The 20,523-nt window shown below is 51.3% G+C and overlaps 1 protein-coding gene across 1 annotated transcript in view; it reads left to right on the top strand.

The window, feature by feature from the left end:
* The window catches only part of TNFRSF8 (TNF receptor superfamily member 8), a 35,496-nt gene extending 15,325 nt beyond the window's left edge, over window positions 1-20,171 (top strand). Inside the window, exons 6-12 of the mRNA XM_055583780.1 lie at window positions 1,726-1,819; window positions 2,101-2,246; window positions 4,083-4,184; window positions 4,318-4,371; window positions 11,669-11,694; window positions 15,812-15,995; window positions 19,927-20,171. Of these exons, the coding sequence (XP_055439755.1) occupies window positions 1,726-1,819; window positions 2,101-2,246; window positions 4,083-4,184; window positions 4,318-4,371; window positions 11,669-11,694; window positions 15,812-15,995; window positions 19,927-20,171 (851 nt within the window). The remainder of the gene's footprint in view (window positions 1-1,725; window positions 1,820-2,100; window positions 2,247-4,082; window positions 4,185-4,317; window positions 4,372-11,668; window positions 11,695-15,811; window positions 15,996-19,926) is intronic.
* The last annotated feature ends 352 nt before the right edge of the window (window positions 20,172-20,523 follow it).

Genomic DNA, 20,523 nt, shown 5'->3' with positions numbered 1-20,523 from the left:
ATCCTGGCCTTACTTTCTCTTCAAAATATTAAAATCAGAAAAAATCCGAGAGGCATAATGAGAGCTTTTTATAAGAGAAGCATGGGCAGGTGGGGGGTTTGCTTTGTATCACTTAAAGGAAGGGGTGCCCCCGCACCCCCCTCCAGGAACATGGGAGCAGAGAGGGCTAGTAGCCAGGCTGGACCTACTTCAAATGTGGGCCATTTCCTTCTACCCTAGTAAAGTAGTTAATCATAAACTTGTAAGAAAATGCTCAGTCCCCAGTAGGAGGCAGTGCGGTCCCATGAAAAGTGCTCCAGGCTGGGACTCGGGAGCCCTGATTTCTGGTTTGAGCTCGGGCTCTGTGGTTCTCTCTGTCTGTGAGAAGGGGTGGCTGGGTCAGATCAGAAGTGACTGTGCTTGAACTGGTCCTCAAAGGCATTCTGTCAGCACAGTGACGCAGCCTTCCCCTTCCTAGGTCCTCAAGTGAAGTGAAATTACGGTTTTGCAAAGGCTTGTACACAAATACTCATAGCTACCCAGGTGGTGCTAGTGGTAAAAAACCCGCCTGCCAATGCAGGAAGCTTGAGAGATGTGGGTTCGATCCCTGGGTCAGGAAGATCCCCTGTAAAAAGGAATGGCAACCCACTCTAGTATTCTGGCCTGGAAATTACTTTCTGTTACTCTAGATTAAGCTTTTGGGGATATTTCCATAAGATGTATTATTCTGTGTCTGGCTTCTTTCACTGAGCTTTTGAAGTTCATCCATGTTGTAGCTGTATTAACAAGCTTAGTCACTCCGTGGTGTCCGACTCTTTGCCACCCCATGGACTGTAGCTTGCCAGACTCCTCTGTCCATGGGATTCTCTAGGGAAGAATACTGGAGTGGGTAGTCACTCTCTTCTCCAGGGGATCTTCCCGACCCAGAGATCGAACCTGGGTCTCCTGCATTGCAGGCAGATTCTTCACCGTCTGAGCTACCAGGGAAGCTCCCAGCTGTGTTAGTACTTCATTTCTTTTATTGCCATACAGTATTCCAGCATTCAGAGATACTACATTTTACCATCCGATGGGCACTGGGGTCATTTCTGCTTCTTTGATGACTCCATCTCCTCCCTCCCATCTCCGGGGCTTCCCCACCTTTTGTTTCCTCTGCTTAGAAACTCCCGCTCCCACTCACATCCTAGCACCTCCCTCCTCAGGGAAGCCTCCCTAGTGAGACGAGATCGAGCCTGCCATTACAGGGACCCCACCTGCCTTCATGTGACACCGAGTCTATGAACCCCACCAGCTGATTGGCCCCCAGGGGTGCAAATCTTTTCTGTTTTTCTCACAGCTCTGTCCCAATTCCCAGCACGCAGCAGGTGCTCAGTAAAGAGTTGTTGCATGGAGGGAAGGGAGCAGAGAGGGAGGAAGCAAGGAGACAGCCAGGACACAGACTTGGGTCTGCCCGGCTGTTGTGTCCTTCCGGCCCCACGGTGCTGCCTCCCTGGAAGTCACCAGTCCTGATGTGTCAGGCTCTTTGGCACTGATTTTTTTTTTTTAATTTAATTTAAAAATTTGAAGTATGGTTGATTTACAAGATATTGAATATAGCTCCTTGCTATACAATAGGTCCCTGTTATTTATCTCTTTTATATATAATAGTGTGTATATCTGTTAATCCCATTTCCTAGTTTATCCCTCCCTCCCCGCTTTTCCCTTTGGTAACCATCCTTGCCACTGTTTCTAACCCACTCCCTGCAGGTATGGCTGAGACAGCCACCACCTATGAGCCAGTTCCACTAGGGAGCCCTCCTGACTGCAGCACCAGCCCAGAGGACCATGAGGCGCCTGCCAGGTGACTCCTTGGGCCCCTCTCTCCACCGGCCCTGCCTGGGGGCGGGGGCAGCCGGCCAGGGATGGCAGTGGGGCTTGGGCTGGATCTTTAGGCCAAGCCCGCAGGTCATTTTGGAGAATGTGAGTCTATGTCTGTGCTGGCACCGTGGAAGGCCAGAAGGCCTAGAAACCCAGGCCCTGCCCTCGAAGTGCCTGGCGGACACTGTTGGCAGAGGAGCTGGGGTCTCAGACCTCTGTTTCCATCTCAGCCGTCCATCTTACCTCTGGCCTCTCTCTCTGCAGCCCCACCCCCTCCTTGGTCTCCCTGGCTGACTCCTTGACTGGTAAGGAGCATGGAGGGGGTGTCACCCACGCCTGGGAGGACACCCCAGGCTCAACCAGTGCTCCCATCTCCTTCTCCTCCACGGGAAAGCCGGCTCTGGTTTCAGGTAATGATCACCCCCACGAAGCAGGGCCTTCCTCCCTGGGGACCACAAGGAGGGAGGCTTCTCACTGGGCAACAGCATCACTTGGTGGGGGGAAGAGTGGGGGTTGGGAAGTCCTGGGAACAAAGTTGACCCCCGGTTTTTGGCTTCTTGATCTGGAGCTGTGGCTCTGTCACTTGCTACAGATTATTCCTTGATTCTTCTGAGCAGGGATTTTATTCTCAGCTTCTTCTCCACGGCCCGTAATTGCTACTCATGAAATATTTGGCGACTAATCTCATGACCTTGACTGGGCTTCCCTGGTGGCTCAGTGGTAAAGAATCCGCCTGCAGTGCTGGAGATGCGGGTTCAATCCTTGGGTCAGGAAGATGCCCTGGAAAAGGAAATGGCAACCCACTCCAGTATTCTTGCCTGGAAAATTCCATGGACAGAAGAGCCTGGCGGGCTACATACAGTCCATGGGGCCACAAGAGTCGGACACGACTGAGTGACTAAACCACCACTACCTCATGATCTTGACTAGTTTCTTACTTCCTTTGAGCTTCAGCTTACTCACCTTTTAACGTTGTAACAGCGTATACCGCAAAGGGCAGTAAGCAGAGAGTGATATACATGGGCGTTACCGGCTCCCGGCATGCGATTTTAAGGACTTGCAGTTCTAGTGTTGGACACTAGGCGGCGGTAGTTCTCAGCCAGCAGCCCTCCGCGAGGTCCTGGAATTGGCAGTTTAGCAACTTGTTAAAAAAGTAAATTACAAGCCTCCCCCAGCCAACTGAATCAGACTCTGCATTTTAACATGGTCCCCAGGAGATTCATAGGCACAGGAATGTCTGAGAAGCACTTATCTGGTACGTGTTGTTACTGTTCGTTCGCTAAGTCATTCTTAGCAGGCAAGAATCCTGGAGTGGGTAGCCATTTCCTTCTCCAGAGGATCTTCCCTGACCCAGGGACAGAATCAGTGTCTCCTGCATTGGCAGGTGGATTCTTTACCACTGAGCCACCAGGGAAGCTATTGGGTACATGCTACTTTTTTAGCACCTAAACATGGATTTTAAAAAATAATAACTATATGTTGATTTTCATAAGTGACAAAGGGGCAAAAAAAAAAAAAAAAAAAAGAGGCAAGAGATAATGAAATACATCCAGATAGTGGTTAACAGCGTGGGCTCTGGAGTTGTGCTGGCCTGGCCTGAGCTATGATTCCTACCCTCTGGGTGACCTTGGGCCTGTTAATCTTTGCAAACATCAGCTTCCCTCCATTGTAAAATGGAGATGGTCATGGTGCCCATGGCATAGGGCTGTTGACTCCTCATTCAAGGAGCACTTGCTGAGCGTGCTTATGTGCGGAGTAGACGTTCCTGCCCTCGTGGAGTTTCCGGTCTAGAGGAGGGGCTGGGAGTTGTGCCAGACTCCTAACTTCACCCTCTCGGTTGCTTTGCCTGCCAGCCGCCCGGGACTGGGCCTCACACATGCCTTCCTTCCCAGTCCCCTGATGTCATCCTACTGGACCTCAATTCCCTCTTCATTCTGCCTCCTTGACCTCTCCATTTCTCCCCCACTAGCAAGGGTTTGTGCATCCTTCAACTCTTTAGCTCCCCCATGGGCTTCTCAGAGCCAGGCAAGAAAGGACAGGGGGGTGAGGGCTGGACCAGATAGCTACAGATAGGATCTGGGTTTCTCTTCTGGCTTGGGGAGGGACCAGGTCCTGTAGCAACAGTGGAGTCTGTGTCCAGAAGGAGGAAGCAGTCCGGGGTGAGGGCTGTGCTGTGTGGTTGCCGTAGGGCCCCGGCTCCCTGCCAGGATGTCAGGGTGCGAACGCAGGGCACCTCTGTGTTCCAGGACCTGTGCTCTTCTGGGTGATTCTGATGCTGGTGGTGGTCATCAGCTTCAGCTCCTTCGTCCTGTGCCACCGGAGGGCCTGCAGGAAGTGGATTGGACAGAGTAAGTGCCTGTATCCTTGGGGCCCTGGGAGGGCAGGGTGCCCTGTGCTAGCCTGGCCTGGGTCCTTTTCCCGTCCTGCCTGCTGAGACCCTCTGAGGCTGGCACCCCAGTCCTCCTGCTGCTGTCATTTCAGAGCTGCATCTGTGCTACCCAGTCCAGACCTTCCGGCCCACGCTGGAGCCTGTGGGTGAGTGTCCAGGGGTCCAAAAGGGCTGTGCGCGGCTACATCGCAGCTCTGCATGCTGGGCCAGAACTCCCTTGGGGCTCCCTCTGTGTGGGGGGGTTCCCACAAGCTGCTCCTCCTTTCTGTGCAACCTCGTATGTGATGGGAATATAATGTGGGTGGAAACTGTGACATGTTCCCTTCAGCGTCAGATGCGGTCTGGGCCCAAAGCTTCAAAAACTCACCTTGTCCTTCGTTCTCTCCTTGGCCATGCCCTCAGGAGAGGCCTTCCCTTCCTCTCTCCTCTCTGTCCCTCCTTCCCAGCCTCCTTGTCATTTCCCCCGCCCTTTCCCTCCTGCTGGTGCCCAGGGTGTAGGGGTTGGGGTAGGGGGAGCAGGCTAACAGGGCTAGAGTCCTGATTCTGTGCTATGAGCTACATGACTTTGGGTGAATTACTTAATTCCTCTGTGTCTCAGTTTCCTCATCTGTACCAAGTCACTCAGTCGTGTCCGACTCTTTGTGATCCTATGAACTGCCAGGCTCCTCTGTCCATGGGCTTCTCCAGGAAAGAATGCTGGAGTGGATTGCCATACCCTCCCTCCAGGAGGTCTTCCTGACCCAGGGATCGAACCCATGTCTCTTCTGTCTCCTGCATTGGCAGCTGAGTTCTTTAGCACTAGCGCTGCCTGGGAGGTGGGGTCTAATTCAGAGAGTGGGTGTGTGGGTCCATTGTGGCGGTGCCTGTTGAGCGCTGTGTGCAGAGCCTGCGCGCAGTCAGCATTTGCAGATCGTGGCTGCTGTTTGCTGACAGCTCCCCTGTGTCTGGGGCCTTTTTTCTCACCAAGAGTCCAGGCCTTCCTGAGTTCTCGGTTGACAGGCCTTCCTGAGTTCTCGGTTGATCTGAACTCTTCTCTCTGATCCCTGGCCAGCCTCCAGACCACCTCTTCCAGGCAGCCTTCCGTGCCCCACCCATTCCAGGCAGCAGACTCAGCTCTCACCTGGCAGGGGGCGGGAGGGGCGACCCCAGCCATCATGTGCCAAGTATCTCTTCTCCCCTGGGTTGCATCTTTCAAGGCAGGACAAGGTCCTCCTCAACATGCCACAAGCATTGATTAAGCACCTGCTGTGCATGGGCCCTGACCACAGGGGAAGGCGCAAACACAAACCGTTAGAGCTTCCTTTCTGATTTCAAGGCAGTGTCCTATGACCGTCTCACAGACCCAGAAGCCCCACGGGAAATGGGTGATGCTCTTCGTTTCGTAATGAAGAGACGAGACCCAGGGCCACGCTGTCTGTAGTTGCCATAGCCAGACTCAGGAACTGGTCCTGGAGCCGGCAGGCCTCATTGGCAGAGGTCTCAGTCCTTTACCCTCTTCCTCCCCACCCCACCCCTTGCCATGGGTTGTCCACCACCCAGTGCCCAGCCTGACATCCAGCGGTCAACTCAGACCTCCTCACCCCCCACATCCCCAGGCCCCACGGAAAGCTTTGCTGTAGCCTGGCTTCTGACTTGGGCCCCTGAACACAGTGCATGAGGCGTGTTTTGGGTTTGGTGAGTTTCACAAGCAGGTGCTTGTGTTCTCTTCGCAAGGGGGCTTTTTGTGTTTTGACAGTTTCAAGCTTTTTTCCATGAGCTGTCAGGCTCAGTGTCTCATTGAAACCCGCGTTTGCTTTCTTGACATTTTTCTAGTATTAGAGTTTCCATTGCTGTCAGTTTATTTTTTTCTTCAAACCTCCATGATAGCAGTTTTGTCACACACATACAAAAAAAAAAAAAAAAAGAGAGACAGAGAGAGAGAGAAAAGACAAAAAGCACCTTCTCTTAAAAAGTCAGACCTACCAGAAACTGAGCCTGGGGCTCAGTGGTGTCCACCCTGTTTTGTGCCATTTCTGGTGCGCTGGCTTCCGATGGGTCCTTGGGGGTCTGGTTCCCAGGGAAGGAGGTGACGAAGGGTGCAAAATGTGGTGGACTGAGCAGGGTGGGTACAGTGGGAGCTGGAGGGGTGCAGGAGTCTTTCTGCACTTGTCCGCTCCTTTGTGTATCCGCCCTGCACTTCCTAGTGGCCCTGTGCTGGGTCCGGCAAGTGGCCCTCCCAAGCTTTCTGACCAGCTCAAGCAGAGTGGGAATAATCTGGCCTCAGTCCCCCTGGTCTCAAAACTCCAGGGCTCAGGGAGCCCAGGTGTGGTTAGCAGTGATCTGGACAGGTGGATTTGACTTGGTGGTGTGTGTCCTCGGGAGCAGGCATCTCCATAAGTACATGTGTGTTCTCATCTTATTCCTCCCAGAGGCCTGTTATACCCATTTATCAGATAAGAAAGCTGAGGCACGGGAAGATGAAGAAGCTTGTCTAAGGCCACTTGGTTAATGAGCAGTACGACCGACCAGGATTTTGTTGGTGGTGCTGGCTAGATTTTTGCATAAAGGGTACCCTGGCACTGTTGACACCTGCCCGGGATCTTTCTTTGCTGTGGGGATTGTCTTGTGTGTTACAGGATGCCAGGCAGTCCTGGTCTGTAGATCCACCAGATACTAGCAGCACCTCCCATCTGTGGCAGCCAGAAGTGTCTCCAGGTACTGTCACATGTGCCCTGGAGGGGAAACGTCTCTACTGGTTGAAAAACACTGGCTGAAAGTCTTTTAACCCTTCATTTAAAAAGACACTGTCATCATTACTTTATCTGTTACTTCAGGCAGTTTTAAGTTGGAAACATTGCTTTGTTTTGAAACAACTTCAAACATAGAGAAAGGTACGGTGAATGTATTTTTCCTGAACTATTTGAGAGTAAGTTACTGACTTCATGCGTTTTTACCCCTGAATACCTGAGTGTGTATTTCATACAGCCGCAGCGAAATCATCAACATCAGAGAATTCGCTTTGCTGTATCTCCACCAGCTAGGGCTCAGACCCCAGTCTGGTTTCTTTGTACGTTGATAACAATACCTTGAGGCAGTCCAGCCTCTCCTGTTGCATTTGGCCACCATGTCTTTGTCCCCTCTAGTCTGAGTTTCTCCCTCCTGGTCACGACCTTGCCATTTTGGAAGATTGCACCAGTGATTCTGTGGCTGCCCCTCAGCCCGGGTTTGCCTGACTCTGGAGTGAGGTATCCACCCCATCCTCACTCCTGCCAGGTTTCCCTTTGTCCCTTCCCCTGCATGTTCACCGCAAGCCCTGGATGAGCGTGGTGTCTGCCAGCCTTCTCCACCATGCAGTCCTCTTTCCTCTGTGGTCATTGCTAAGGGGAGGGGAGGTACTTTGAGGCTCTGTGAATAACCAGTGCATCATCAGCCTTTCCTCTGTTTCTGTATGTTTGTCTGTCTGGATGTGTGATTCCTTTCTTACTCTGCTGTTGTTGTTACTTAATTTGATGTTTAAATTGTCCCGAGTGAGGCCAGTGAGGGCCCCTTCAAGCTGGCTCCTGTGTCTTTTTGATTCCATCTTTCTGTGTTTGGGGCTCATATCTTTTTAAAATCTGTTTTTTTTTTTTTAAATTTATTTTTTAATTGAAGGAAAAAAAATTTTTTTTTTCCCCTTTTTTTTGGCTGGGCCATGCGGTCTGTGGGATCTTAGTTACCAAAGATCAAACCCCAGCCCTTGGCAGTCAGAGTGCTGAGTCCCAACCACTGGACCGCCAGGGAGTTCCCTGGAGCACTCCATTACCATGTTCCCAGCTCAGCTTGTAATAATTCCCTGCCCCTTCCTGGACTGGAATCTAAGGCCGCCTGTTGCCAAATTCCTTCCTTGGGTCTGTTCCACTTCCCACAGCAGCCAGAACCCCAGGCCAGACAGGGGATGGAACTGACAGCAGAGAGCAACAGGGATGGAAAGGATGGATAACTTGTCAGAACCCACATGCTTGGCTTGAGCAGCCCTCAGAGCAGCTCTGGGAAGCCAAGCACTTCTCTATGGGGACGAAGGGGGCCGCCGATGCCCAGTTTGTCCTTGGATTTGTGTCCTGGGACGCTGGACACATTTGTGAGAAGATTGCGCTTATTCCAAAAAAGCAAGGTTACCAGTGAATGAAGACAGGGAACTGAAGCAAAATTTTTGAGGGAAAAAGCCCTTACGAAATCTGACCTCTGCAGCTGGCACCGTTCATTCTAGGTCTTTATTAAAGCACACAGGCAGGTTGTAACACGGCTGTAGGCCGAGGTTGATACCATCTGGATTCTGCCTTTTCACCTTGACATTATTTTATGCTGGTTTCTGAGAGACAGCATTGAAAGCTGGTTTTCTTTTTGGTGTGGAGTGTCAAGCCACAGGAATATCCTGGGGCTCCCTTGGTGCTAGGGAGCAGTCTAGCCACCTTCCTTTTTGTTTTTCTCCTTCCCTTTTTAATGTTGTAATTTAAAAAAGCTAAACAGACTTCATTTTAAAGAAAAGTTTTAGACTTACAGAAAATTTGAGATGTTAGTGGAAATATAGCCCACACCCAATTTCCTCTATTATAAACATCTTATTCCACAGCAGTACATTTGTCGCAATAAAAGCAATACCGATACACTGCTGTTATCTGCAGCCCATACTCTGCTCTGATCTTCTTGGCTCTGCTAGCATGCTTCTGCTGCTCCAGGATCCCGCCCAGGACACTGCTTTGCATTTGTGCCTTAGGCTCCCCTGGCCTCTGACAGTTTCTGGCCTCCCTAGCTTTTGATGACCGCGGCAGTTTTGAGGAGTGCTGGTCAGTTAAGTTATAGGATGATCCTCTGTTGGAATTGGTCTAGTGTTTTTGTCCTGATTAGATTGAAGTCAAGGGTTTGGAGGAGGAAGACCATATGAGTTCAGTGCCATTTTCATCACAACATATCAAGAGCATGTGCTCTCAAATTAAAATTTGAAAACAATTATTTTTTGGTTTAGTAGACAGGATAGAACTCCAGTGTTCCTAGCCACAAGGGACTAGTTCCACCGAGAAGTAAACAGTGGGGCCTCAATTTTGAAGACATGTGGGGAAAGGGAAAATTGACTTTCTGTTAACTGGCAAAATGTTCTAGGGGGACTCTGTTTATGTTAAAATGTGTTATGTTTTGTATGTACACATATATGGACCAGGGGGCTAAGATGGTAAAGAACCTGCCTGCAATGCGGGAGACCTGGGTTCCATCCCTGGGTCGGGAAGATCCCCTAGAGAAGGGAATGTCGACCCACTCCATATTCTTGCCTGCAGAATTCCATGGACAGAGGAGCCTGGTGGACTGGGCTGTATAGTCACAAAGAGTCGGACATGACTGAGCGACTAATATTTTCACACTTTAATATATGGACCAGAGTCTCTGCTGAGTTTATACGTTAAGAAATGATGGTTGATGGAATCTTGATTTTTGTTAACTTATCCCAATAAAGCCTACAGAAACTCAAAAACATAAGAGAGAGAGAATATGCTCTCAACATGATTGCTTCCTGGGCACCTTCTCTTCTGAGATGTCATTTAATCTTCATAAAAACCCTCTGAAGGGGCATGATCTTGCCCCTTTTCCAAACGAGAGAACTAAGACCAGGAGAGGTGAAGGACTGTGTTGGGGTTGCGCGGCTAGGCAGGCCTCCGATGCAGGACTACTAAGCTGCTTCCTTGTTTGGCATCTGGCTCATTTTCAGTTTTTTGCTTATTATAGGCTCCACTGCTGTGCACAGCCTGGTTACTTTCCTTCAAGTTATTTCCTGAGGGTGTGTCCCCAAAGAGGGATTACTAAGTCAAAGTGTGTGAAGTTTTTACTGCCAGATGGTTCTTGAGAAAGAGGGAACCAGTTCACAGGGCATGAGCAGCTGTGTTCCTGTTTACCCACATCCTCTCCAGGACTGTGTCTTACCAATTTTGTTTATTCTGTCTTTTTACTTTGTCACATACTTTCTCCCCTCAATGACTCTCTGCCAAATGACAGTTGGCTGTTTGCAGAACTCAGACATCACTCTCAAAGGATAAAGATTTGGCTTCTCTGACTTCATTTAAAAGAATGTGCCTCAGGCCGGACAACATTTCTCAAAATGCTGGCTCGGGCACTGGACAGTGGCTGCCTTGTGGGAGAGAGCCACGAGCCTCCTAAGGTGACTGCCCTGCTGGGAATAGCAGTTCCCAGATTTGTTAACTCAGTAATCAACCATTGTGTCATTTTACACATGCGTTCTTTTGACCATGATTCTGATCCATTTCCCCTTTAGACACTTTGCCTGCGGACAGTCATTTAAAATGGACATGGAAGATTGTCCCCCAAAGTGACCTGGTGTCTACACAGCAGGTTCAAATCGCCCATCGTGTTGTTTTATCATGGCTGGCTGGCCCCCAGTGTGCATTTCCGCTAGGATTTGAGAAGGCTGGTTCTCCAGAGCAGCTGAGGTCAGACAGAGTTCCTGAGGTGACTCAGCTGGCTAGCCTCTTTATATGCGAGTTCTCTGGTCAGGTGTCCACTCCTAAAGGCAACAAAAGTTAAGACCCTGTAGGTGGTCCCCTTGGGAGTATAAGGGGCCGTGCGCTCCCAGAGGACTCAGCGCCTGGGAGGTGATGCACCCCGGTGTAAACACGTCTCTGGGTACCATCTCTAGCTTTTCCATTTGGACATCTGGTTGTGGTTAAGGGTCAACATATACTTGGCTGTGACCTGACGCCCTGTTTAAATCGAGAGAAAAGTTGCAGAGGAGGGTGGAGTTTAGAGTGAGAAGTTGAAGGTTGTCCCCTGAGGATCACTGTGGCCCGAGCCCACGCTATCGGAAGTGTGATGACCAGTGAGACTGGTCACGTGGACTGTTTCAGGCACACGTGATAGAAGGCTGAATTCACGCTGGCTGGAGCCTAAAGGGCTCTGTGGCCATCTGGCTTTAAGCATGCCTGACTCGGGGGCTCAGAAAGGATCCTCAGGACCCTCCACCCTCTCTCTATCACCATGAGGTCCTCCTGTGTGGGTTGAGTTTCACATGTTGCTCCAGGGGGCTCTGGCCTCTTCTGCCCCTGGAGGCCACCAGGCGATGGCAACAGCCACAGACCAGCTTCTGACCCTGCCAGAGCCTCTTCGGCTCCAGCTGGGTGCACACTGGTCTTGAACCACTCCTGTGCATGTGTGGGAATGGGTGGATGGGGAGGGGTCCGGTGTGCTGAGGGGCTTTGTATCTGGGAGAGAGATGACTGCCCTGTTCTCTGGCTGCCCCTGGGAAGTGAGGCCCTGTGCCCCGGGCCTGAAACCCATCCACTGTTCTCCAGAGTGAGGTCTGAGGAAGGACCAACTTCCACCCTGGGGGCAGTGGAGGGGGCACTTGCCTGCAGTGGGGTGGGGCAGGGCCAGGCAGCTGCCAGATGCCCCTTGGTGAAGTGACTGCTCTTTTTCTCCTTGCAGATTCCAAGCCGGGGAGGAACCCGATAGTAAGTAGCCTCTCCCTTGCCCCCACCCCAGCTTTGTGCCCCTACATGTGACTCCTCCTCCATCAGAGCTGCTGGTTCTGACAGTGACTGGGTGGGTCCTTTCCCTCCCACGGCCCAGGTGCAGGTTCCCCTGCAAGTTCAGGCTGGGGCTGCCCCACGCAGGGAGCTCTGAGCGCGGTGGGGCCTCAGCCAGGCCCTGGCCGGGGATGTGCAGCTCCACCCCCATGGCAGCCTCGGCTCCTGGCTCATCCCGCCGGGGACTTCCAGAAGGGCCTGCCAGACAGCAGGTCTGATTTTGACCATTTGGGTGCCAGGTGTGGTCTGAGAGAAGGTTGGGTTCATTTTCCCCTTTGTCCTTCAATCCTCTGTGAGTCTCAAAGCTGGGATGTCAAGTCAGTAGCACAAACTTTTGAAACTTTAGCTAGCGTGTATGGAGCACTTGGTGCTCCCAGGTGGCGGAGTGGTAAAGAATTCGCCTGCAATGCAAGAGATGCAGGTTTGATCCCTGGGTCGGGAAGATCCCCTTGAGGAGGAAATGGCAACCTACTCTAGTACTCGTGCCTGGAGAATCCCATGGACAGAGGAGCCTGGCGGGCTACGCTTCATGGGGTTGTAAAGAGTCAGACGTGACTGAGCACATGTGCATGCAGGGAGCACTTCCCGCGAGCTAAGCTTCTGGCTTTCTCCAAGTTGTTCCCGTTTGTCCTGGCAACACACTGAGGTTGGTACTGTTGTCCTGTTGTATAGGAGAGGAAACAGAGGCCCAGACAGGAAAGGTGATTCCGCAGTTGGAAAATAGATCAGCTGGGATTTGAGGGCTGGTGTGCGTGACTCCAAAGCCGGTGCTCTGGGCTGTTACCCTGAGCTGCCTCCTAGCAAGGCCATCTTCACCCGCCTTTTATGACGCTCTTGCTGTGCCAGGCGCTGGGCTGGGGGCTTTGCACATGTTACCACCAAGCCTGCGGGCATCCTGCCTGGGCCGTGTGCACCAGGTCCTCGCCAGGCTTCGCTTGGGCCCTACTCTGTGCTGGCCTCTCAGGGGCAGCGCAGGGACCAGTGAGGGGGCGTGGGGAGAGGAGCGGCCCTGCTTTCCACAGCTGAGAGGGGGCAGGACGAAACATACCATATGACCAGGTCTCAGATATGTATGGTGTGCCCACTTCCCCCGCACACTTATTAGTTCTTCCATTCCTTTCTTTTTTTTAAATAGTATTTTTTAAGTTTTATTTGTTTATTTGGCTGCGCTGGGTCTTTGTTGCTATGTATGGGCTTTTTCGAGTTGCAGGGAGCAAGGGCTCCTCTCTAGCTGTGGTGCACGGGCTTCTCATTGCAGTGGCTTCTCTTGTTTCTGAGCACAGGCTCCAGAGCACGCAGGCTTAAGTAGTTGTGGTGCCTGGACTTAGTTGCTCTGTGGCATGTGGAATATTCCCAGACCAGGGATTGAACCTGTGTCCCCTGCGTTGGCAGGTGGATTCTTTACCATGTCACCAGGGAAGCCTCCATTCTCTATTTTTAAACATAATAGATGGAACCACAATACAGGTTCAATTTCAAATCATGAGAGATCACATTCAGACATGCTTGGGTCAGATGAGTTGCTGTTACGATATCAAGAAGTTTCATGAAAAAGGTATTTAATGATTTGTAAGATACGAACAAAGCTAGTGGAGGTGATGGGATTCCAGTTGAGCTGTTTCAAATCCTAAAAGATGATGCTGTTAAAGTGCTCCATTTAAATATGCCAGCAAATTTGGAAAACTCAGCAGTGGCCACAGGATTGGAAAAGGTCAATTTTCATTCCAATCCCAAAGAAAGGCAATGCCAAAGAATGTTCAAACTACCACACAATTGTACTCATCTCACACGGTAACAAAGTAATGCTCAAAATTCTCCAAGCTAGATTTCAACAGTACGTGAACCAAGAACTTCCATTGGATTTAGAAAAGGCAGAGAAACCAGAGATCAAATTGCCAACATCCATTGGATCATAGAAAAAGCAAGAGAATTCCTGAAAACCATCTACTTCTGCTTTATTGACTATGCCAAAGCCTTTGACTGTGAGGATCACAACAAACTGGAAAATTCTTAAAGATGGGAATACCAGACCACCTTACTTGTCTCTTGAGAAACGTTATGCAGGTCAAGAAGCAACAATTAGAACCGGACATGGAACAACGGACTGGTTCCAAATTGGGAAAGGAGTACATCAAGGCTGTATATTGTCACCCTGCTTATTTAACTTAATGTGCAGAGTACATCATGTGAAACGCTGGGCTGGATGAAGCACAAGCAGGAATCAAGATTGCCGAGAGAAATATCAATAACTCCAGATATGCAGATGACAGCACCCTTATAGCAGAAAGTGAAGAAAAACTGAAGAGCCTCTTGATGAAGATGAAAGAGGAGAGTGAAAAAGTTGACTTAAAACTCAACATTCAGAAAACTAAGATCATGGCATCCGGTCCCATCACTTCATGGCAAATAGATGGGGAAACAATGGAAACAGTGACAGACTTTATTTTCTTAGGCTCCAGAATCACTGTAGATGGTGGCTGCAGCCATGAAATTAAAAGACGCTTGCTTCTTGGAAGAAAGGCTATGACAAACCTAGATAGCATATTAAAAAGCAGAGACATTACTTTGCCGACAAAGGTCCCTCTACTCAAAGCTATGGTTTTTCCAGTAGTCATGTATGAATGGGAGAGTTGGGCCATAAAGAAGGCTAATCACTAAAGAATTTATGCTTTTGAGCTGTGGTGTTGGAGAAGACTCTTGAGAGTCCCTTGGACTGCAAGGAGATCAAACTAGTCCATCCTAAAGAAAATCAATCTTGAATATTCATTGGAAGGACTGACGCTGAAGCTCCAATACTTTGGCCTCCTGATGCAAAGAGCCGACTCATTAGAAAAGCTCCTGATGCTGGGAAAGATTGAAGGCAGGAGGAGAAGGGGACAACAGAGGGTGAGATGATTGGATGACATCACCGATTCAATAGACATGAATTTGAGCAAGCTCCGGGACATGATGAAGGACAGGGAAGCCTGGCGTGGCTGCAGTCCATGGGGTCACAAACTGAGCAACTGAACAATAACAACAGCAAAGATAATCAAATATATTTTGGCCACATGGACCAGTGCATAAATAGTAACTCCTTTAAGACTACCATCTTTTAGACATCAAATTATTTTAAAAGAATATGAAGGATTATGTAACTATATTTTTGGAATTATTCAAACTCATTCCCTTTTGAAGCTTGAAGGTAAATGGTATTTACATTAGAACATTTCATGAGACCACTTCTCCTTGGCACTTATGGAAAGGTCAAAACTGAAACCAACATTTTCCTGAAACATATCTGTTTTTAGTACATTACTGTGATCATAAAAGACTGCTGTCCCAGGAGCAGGGGAGTTGGGGTGGGCCTAGAGCTGACACTTGTAGACTGAGAAAACATGTATGGATTCCAAAGGGAGACACTGGGGTTCCAGTATTGGCCGGACACTTACTAACTAACCCTGAGCAAGTTACTTGACTCTTCTGTGCCTCAGTTTCCTGATCTGTAAAATGGGGAGATATTAACCGCCTTGTAGACTAGTTAGGCTTCCCAGGGGGCACTAGTGGTAAAGAACCACCTGTCAATGCAGGAGACATAAGAGACTCGGGTTCCATCCCTAGGTCAGGAAGATCCCCTGGAGGAGGGCTTGGCAACTCATTCCAGTATTCTTGCCTGGAGAATCCTATGGATAGAAGAGCCTGGGGGGCTACAGTCCTTAGGGCCGCAGAGTCAGACATGACTGAAGCGACTTAGCATGCACTCACGCAGAGTGGTTGTTAATGATTAGCACGTGTTGAGGGCCACATACAAGGTAAGCATTGTATGCGATGCTCCACTATCCTTATTTAGTGCCAGTTAAAAACGATGTGCCTTCACAGGGTCCCATATGCAGGAACATCAGGTCATTCATGCTGAGAAGCCCAGGGTGAGCACATGGTGGCTTTAAAGCAGAGAGGGAGACTCGCTGGGGGTCTATGGAGATGAAGAAATGCATTCCCCAGCGCAGAGACTGGGGGAGGTTGGGGTATCCTGCCTCAGCACCATTTCCTCTGCCCACTGCAGCTGACCAAGAGTGTATCAGTGGCAGACCCAGGCAATGAGGAGCAGGGCTTACTGAGCCGCCCGGCCATGGAGACCTGCCTGGAGAGCCTGCGGCTGCTGGAGGCCAGCCCAGTCAGCAGCCCCCCGTCCCCCACAGACCTACCTGAGCCCCGAGGGACCATGGAGCATACCAACAACAGGATTGGTGAGTCGGCCTGTTTGGGGGGTCCTGGAGTGCTCAGGGGGCAGTGGGAGATGGACCCTGAGCCCCTAACGAGGGACCAGAGACCCTGGGGATGGAAAGCTCAGCAAGGAAGAGGCAGGGGCTCCCCCACCGGCTTTTATAAGTAGGAGATGCTTTTCATGAAGGAGTTAAGCCATTCTCAGGGGTATCTACAGCTTGCTTCGCCTCTTCATCCCAATTTAAATTTCTGTAAACTAGAGGAGCCTGGCGGGCTACAGCCCATGGGGTTGCAACATTCAGATATGACTTAGCGACTAAACCACCACCACCAAACTAAGAGTAGTCAATACTTCTGACTTCCCGGGGTCATTGTGGGAATTTGTGAAACGATGCTCACAAAGTTGCCCTGGTGGCTGCGGGGCTCCCTTTGCCTGGTGCCTGCTCTTATTAGAGGGGAAGTAAACACCATCCAGCCCCCAGCACAGGGCCTCTAAGACGGTTGGAGGGAGATGTCAAGAGAGACATCAGCCAAGAGCTGCCTCTTGGCTGATGCGTTCACATTTGGGCACTGCGCGCTGGTCACCTCTCCTTCTGAGGCTCGAGTCAGTCCCTCCGTTTTACAATTGGAGAAACATCGGTTCAGGAGGAAGAAGTGATTTCCCTGGTGCCCCGAACTGCAGCCTCCCTCCAGCCAAGGCGAACCTTCCACTCTCAAGTCTTCTTCCTCCTCCTCCCCTCACCCTGGTGCATCAAGAGCGCTTCTACCAAAATGCATACTTGCCATATTATACCCCTGCTTGAAGCCCTCCAGGGAGTCCCTGCTCCCTGCAGTGTGAATTCCAGGCTGCTGCTTCTCCTCCCCACCAGGCTCTCCTGCCTCCCAACCCTGCAGGTCTGCTCCCCCTTCTCAGTGGCAGTTTTCTAATTTTTGGAGCCCTCTCTCACATCTGAGCTTCTCCATGGGAGCTTCTTCCTCACATGAAATAGTCAACTCCACCTCCTTGAATCTAGTCAATTCTTTTCTTCTTTGGCTGCAGCACTTAGCCTGTGGGATCTTAGGTCCCCTTTCAGGGATCGAACCCATGCCCTTTGCAGGGTAAGTGAGGAGTCTTAATCGCTGGACCACCAGGGGAAGTCTTGAATAAATTCCTGATGTCCCAGGACCTTGCGTATTTGCCTCCTCTCCAGGAAGCCTTCCCCGCCCTCTCCATTCTCCTGTCTAGGAGACACCCTCTGGGTACCCCCAGAACCCAGGCCTCTCCACCTTGTGTCCTCAGCTCCCAGCAGTGTGACTGTGTTTGCAGCTTCCTCCCCGCCCCACCTGGCTTTAAGCTCCCCGAGAGGCAGGGTCTTAATGGGCTCCATCTCTATCTTCTCTGGAGGGTTAACCATCACTGAGATCATTCCGAAGAGGCATTTGTGATCATCCTACAAATTTCTGTAGCAGGGGTTGGTGGATGGAACTCTGAGGGCAGAACCGTTAGCACCAAACTGAAACTTTTGGAATTGCAGCTTTCAGCAAATTTTATTCGGAGAAGGCAATGGCACCCCACTCCAGTACTCTTGCCTGGAAAATCCCATGGATGGAGGAGCCTGGAAGGCTGCAGTCCATGGGGTCGCTGAGGGTTGGACACGACTGAGCAACTTCACTTTCACTTTTCACTTTCATGCATTGGAGAAGGAAATGGCAACCCACTCCGGTGTTCTTGCCTGGAGAATCCCAGGGACAGGGGAGCCTGGTGGGCTGCCGTCTATGGTGTCGCACAGAGTTGGACACGGTTGAAGCGATTTAGCAGCAGCAGCAGCAAGTTTTATTGGAAAAGGATGGATTTTGGGAAATACTGCTGAAGACATTCTTTTGCAAATTTCCTAAGAAGTCCTAGTTTGAATGTTTGAGTCCTTGCTGAGCACTGTGCCTGGAGCCACAGGGCTGGGGCTCTGGGAGTGTTTGGCAGGGGTGGGTAGAGGGAGGTACCAGGCTCCCAGCAGGGCTGGGCCATGGGCAGCCTGGTCTATAAGCCTGGTCTGTAAGCTTGGAGGAGGTCTTCCTGGAACATTCAAGAGATGGTGAGCCCTCTGTTCTTCTGACATCTCCTGAGAGGAGTAACCCCTGGTCCAGTCCTAAGGGGACCACACTCTGGTTACCCCTCTACCCCTGGGCACCAGGCACAGGGAACCCTGTCCCTTCACCTTCACCACCACCACCCCCTCACCCCCAACCAACACAACTTCCTTGGATGCTGGAACCCTGAATGGGGCAGGAAATCCAAGCAGCTTCTGGAAGACCCTCTCCCGCAGGCAGCCCTGTGGCGGTCGGTAGACAGAGCCCAGGGAATCAGGACCCGACGAACGTGAGGGGGTGACAGCCTGGCCCCCCAGCTTTGGCTGCTTCTACCTGGACAAACACACCCCGCTTCATTCACACCCCTCCTCCTCTATGTCTGTCTGTCTGTCTCTCTCATCTCTGGCTCTGCCTGGTTTCTTCTGTGTTCTCCCTCACCTCACTATCACTGGCTTCTATCTTTTGCCAGCCTTTCTGGTCAGGTTCTGCAGGCTTTAGTGGAGGGTGTGTGACTTGAGGCCATTCTCTCTCTTTTGGGGGGTAGGGGGCTCCCAGCCTACAGCTTGTTTCATTCTTGTAACCTTCTCTCTCTCCTAGAGGTATCAAAGACCAAAACAGAAAAACTGGATTATGCAATGGGGTTGAGGGTGCAGGGGCCCCAAGAATCTTTGGGGGGCTCCTGAATCAGAGGGGTGTAACTGGGTTCCCCAGCAAGGCAGGCATCCTGAACCCCACCCTAGCTCTCAAGTTCTCTCTTGATAGCTTCCCCATTCAGACTCCAGAGAGAGTTCTAGGGCTGAGGGGCTGGGAGCTGGCACCCTGCCCTGAGCTCAAGGCCATCAGAAACTGGGCTACTGGAGTTTGCAGTTAGCTGATCTGGGTGAAAGCCAGGCTCCCTACTTCCCAGCTTCTTTGGCAGCTTACTTAGCTCCCCTGAGACTCCAAAGCCCTGGAAGCAGGAGGTCAGTGGGTGGGGGGGCACGGATAATGCCACTAACAGGCTGGGCTGGTTATTCATCCATGCAATTCACACAGGCAGCCCTCCTGTTTGCAAGGCAGGCACACAGCAATAAGCAATAAACACCAAGATATACGGGCCCCTGCAAAGCTGTCCAGATCTCAGGCTCTTGGCAATTATTAACAGGGTTGAGGTTTCTGTAGGATGTGGTCTGGGTTAGGCTGGACTGAAGAGGTTCCTGGGACGCAGAACTTTGAAAACTGGTAGCATCTCAGGAAAATCAGGATGTGTTGCCACTGCCCGCTTCCCCTCCTCCTGCCCCCGCAATCCCCAGATTTCTGCTTTAGGCATGTGAAGAGGTGCTGAAAGGGAAGCTGGCAGGGTGGAGTTTCTTTGGGGATTTCTACTGACTACCTGGTGACCTTGGGCAGGTCATTTAACATCCCTGAGCTCCATCTGTAAATGGGGATCGTATAATAATCGGCCATCTACCTTGTGGAAGTGATGCAAAGATTCGGAAGCTAATGTGTGGAAAACATCCAAGGCGGCATCCGGCAAGGCTAAGCTCTGCCAGTGTTCAGTGGCGCTCTTGATATCAACATCGTTGTTCCCTGATTTCCCCCCACTTCTTGCTTTCTCTCCTAACCCTGTCCTCTCCTTTCCTGCCCCATCCCTGCAGAAATGTCAAGAAAATCAGGAGCACCTCCAGTCCTTAACCCCTCTGCAGGCAACTGCTAGCTGTTTTATCTCCTTTGAAGCCCAAGACACCTGTGAAGTCAGCAGGGTTTATTGTGGATCAGAGTGGCTGTGCATTCTCCCTGAGGCCACACAGCAGGAGTGGCAGAGCTGGGATGGGGACCCTCCTCTGCCTCCTGGCTTCTGTACAGCTGGGGCCCTGGTCTCCTCACCTCCCCCACCCTTTTGCCTTGCAGAGAACATCTACATCATGAAAGCTGACACCGTGATTGTGGGGACTGTGAAAGCCGAGGTGCCTGAGGGCCAAGGCCCAGTGGGGCCAGCCGGGCCTGAGCTCGAGGAGGAGCTGGAGACGGACTATGCCTCCCACTACCCAGAGCAGGAGACGGAGCCACCGCTGGGCAGCTGTGGGGATGTTATGTTCTCGGTGGAGGAAGAAGGGAAGGAGGACCCCTTGCCCACGACTGTCTCTGATAAATGAGGGCTGGACTGGGGCTGAGAGGGCAGCTGGGTGCCTCTGGAAGGCCACGGTGGCCCTGGTGGCACCACACCGGTGGCAGAAGCCCGTCTGGCCTGAACTGAGGTTCCAGCATCCAGTGGTGGACCCAGCCTGTCAATATGGGAGGTCCCGATGTTCTATACTTGTATCCCCACTCAGCGCCTCCCAACCCGGACCTTGGGGAGCCCGGGCCTGTGCGGCAGAGACAGACAAGGGGCTAGATCTGAATGACCAGGAGGGCCTGGGCCCCTTGCCTTCTGCTGCTGCCAAGAAGATGCCCAGAGTCCTGGGTGTCAAACACACACACCAAGCAGAGGCTGAGGCCACGAGGCGC

This window comes from Bubalus kerabau, chromosome 5, assembly GCF_029407905.1.
Source record: "Bubalus kerabau isolate K-KA32 ecotype Philippines breed swamp buffalo chromosome 5, PCC_UOA_SB_1v2, whole genome shotgun sequence".
NCBI classification, from domain to species: domain Eukaryota; kingdom Metazoa; phylum Chordata; class Mammalia; order Artiodactyla; family Bovidae; genus Bubalus; species Bubalus kerabau.
This window is presented reverse-complemented; position numbering and strand designations above follow the sequence as displayed.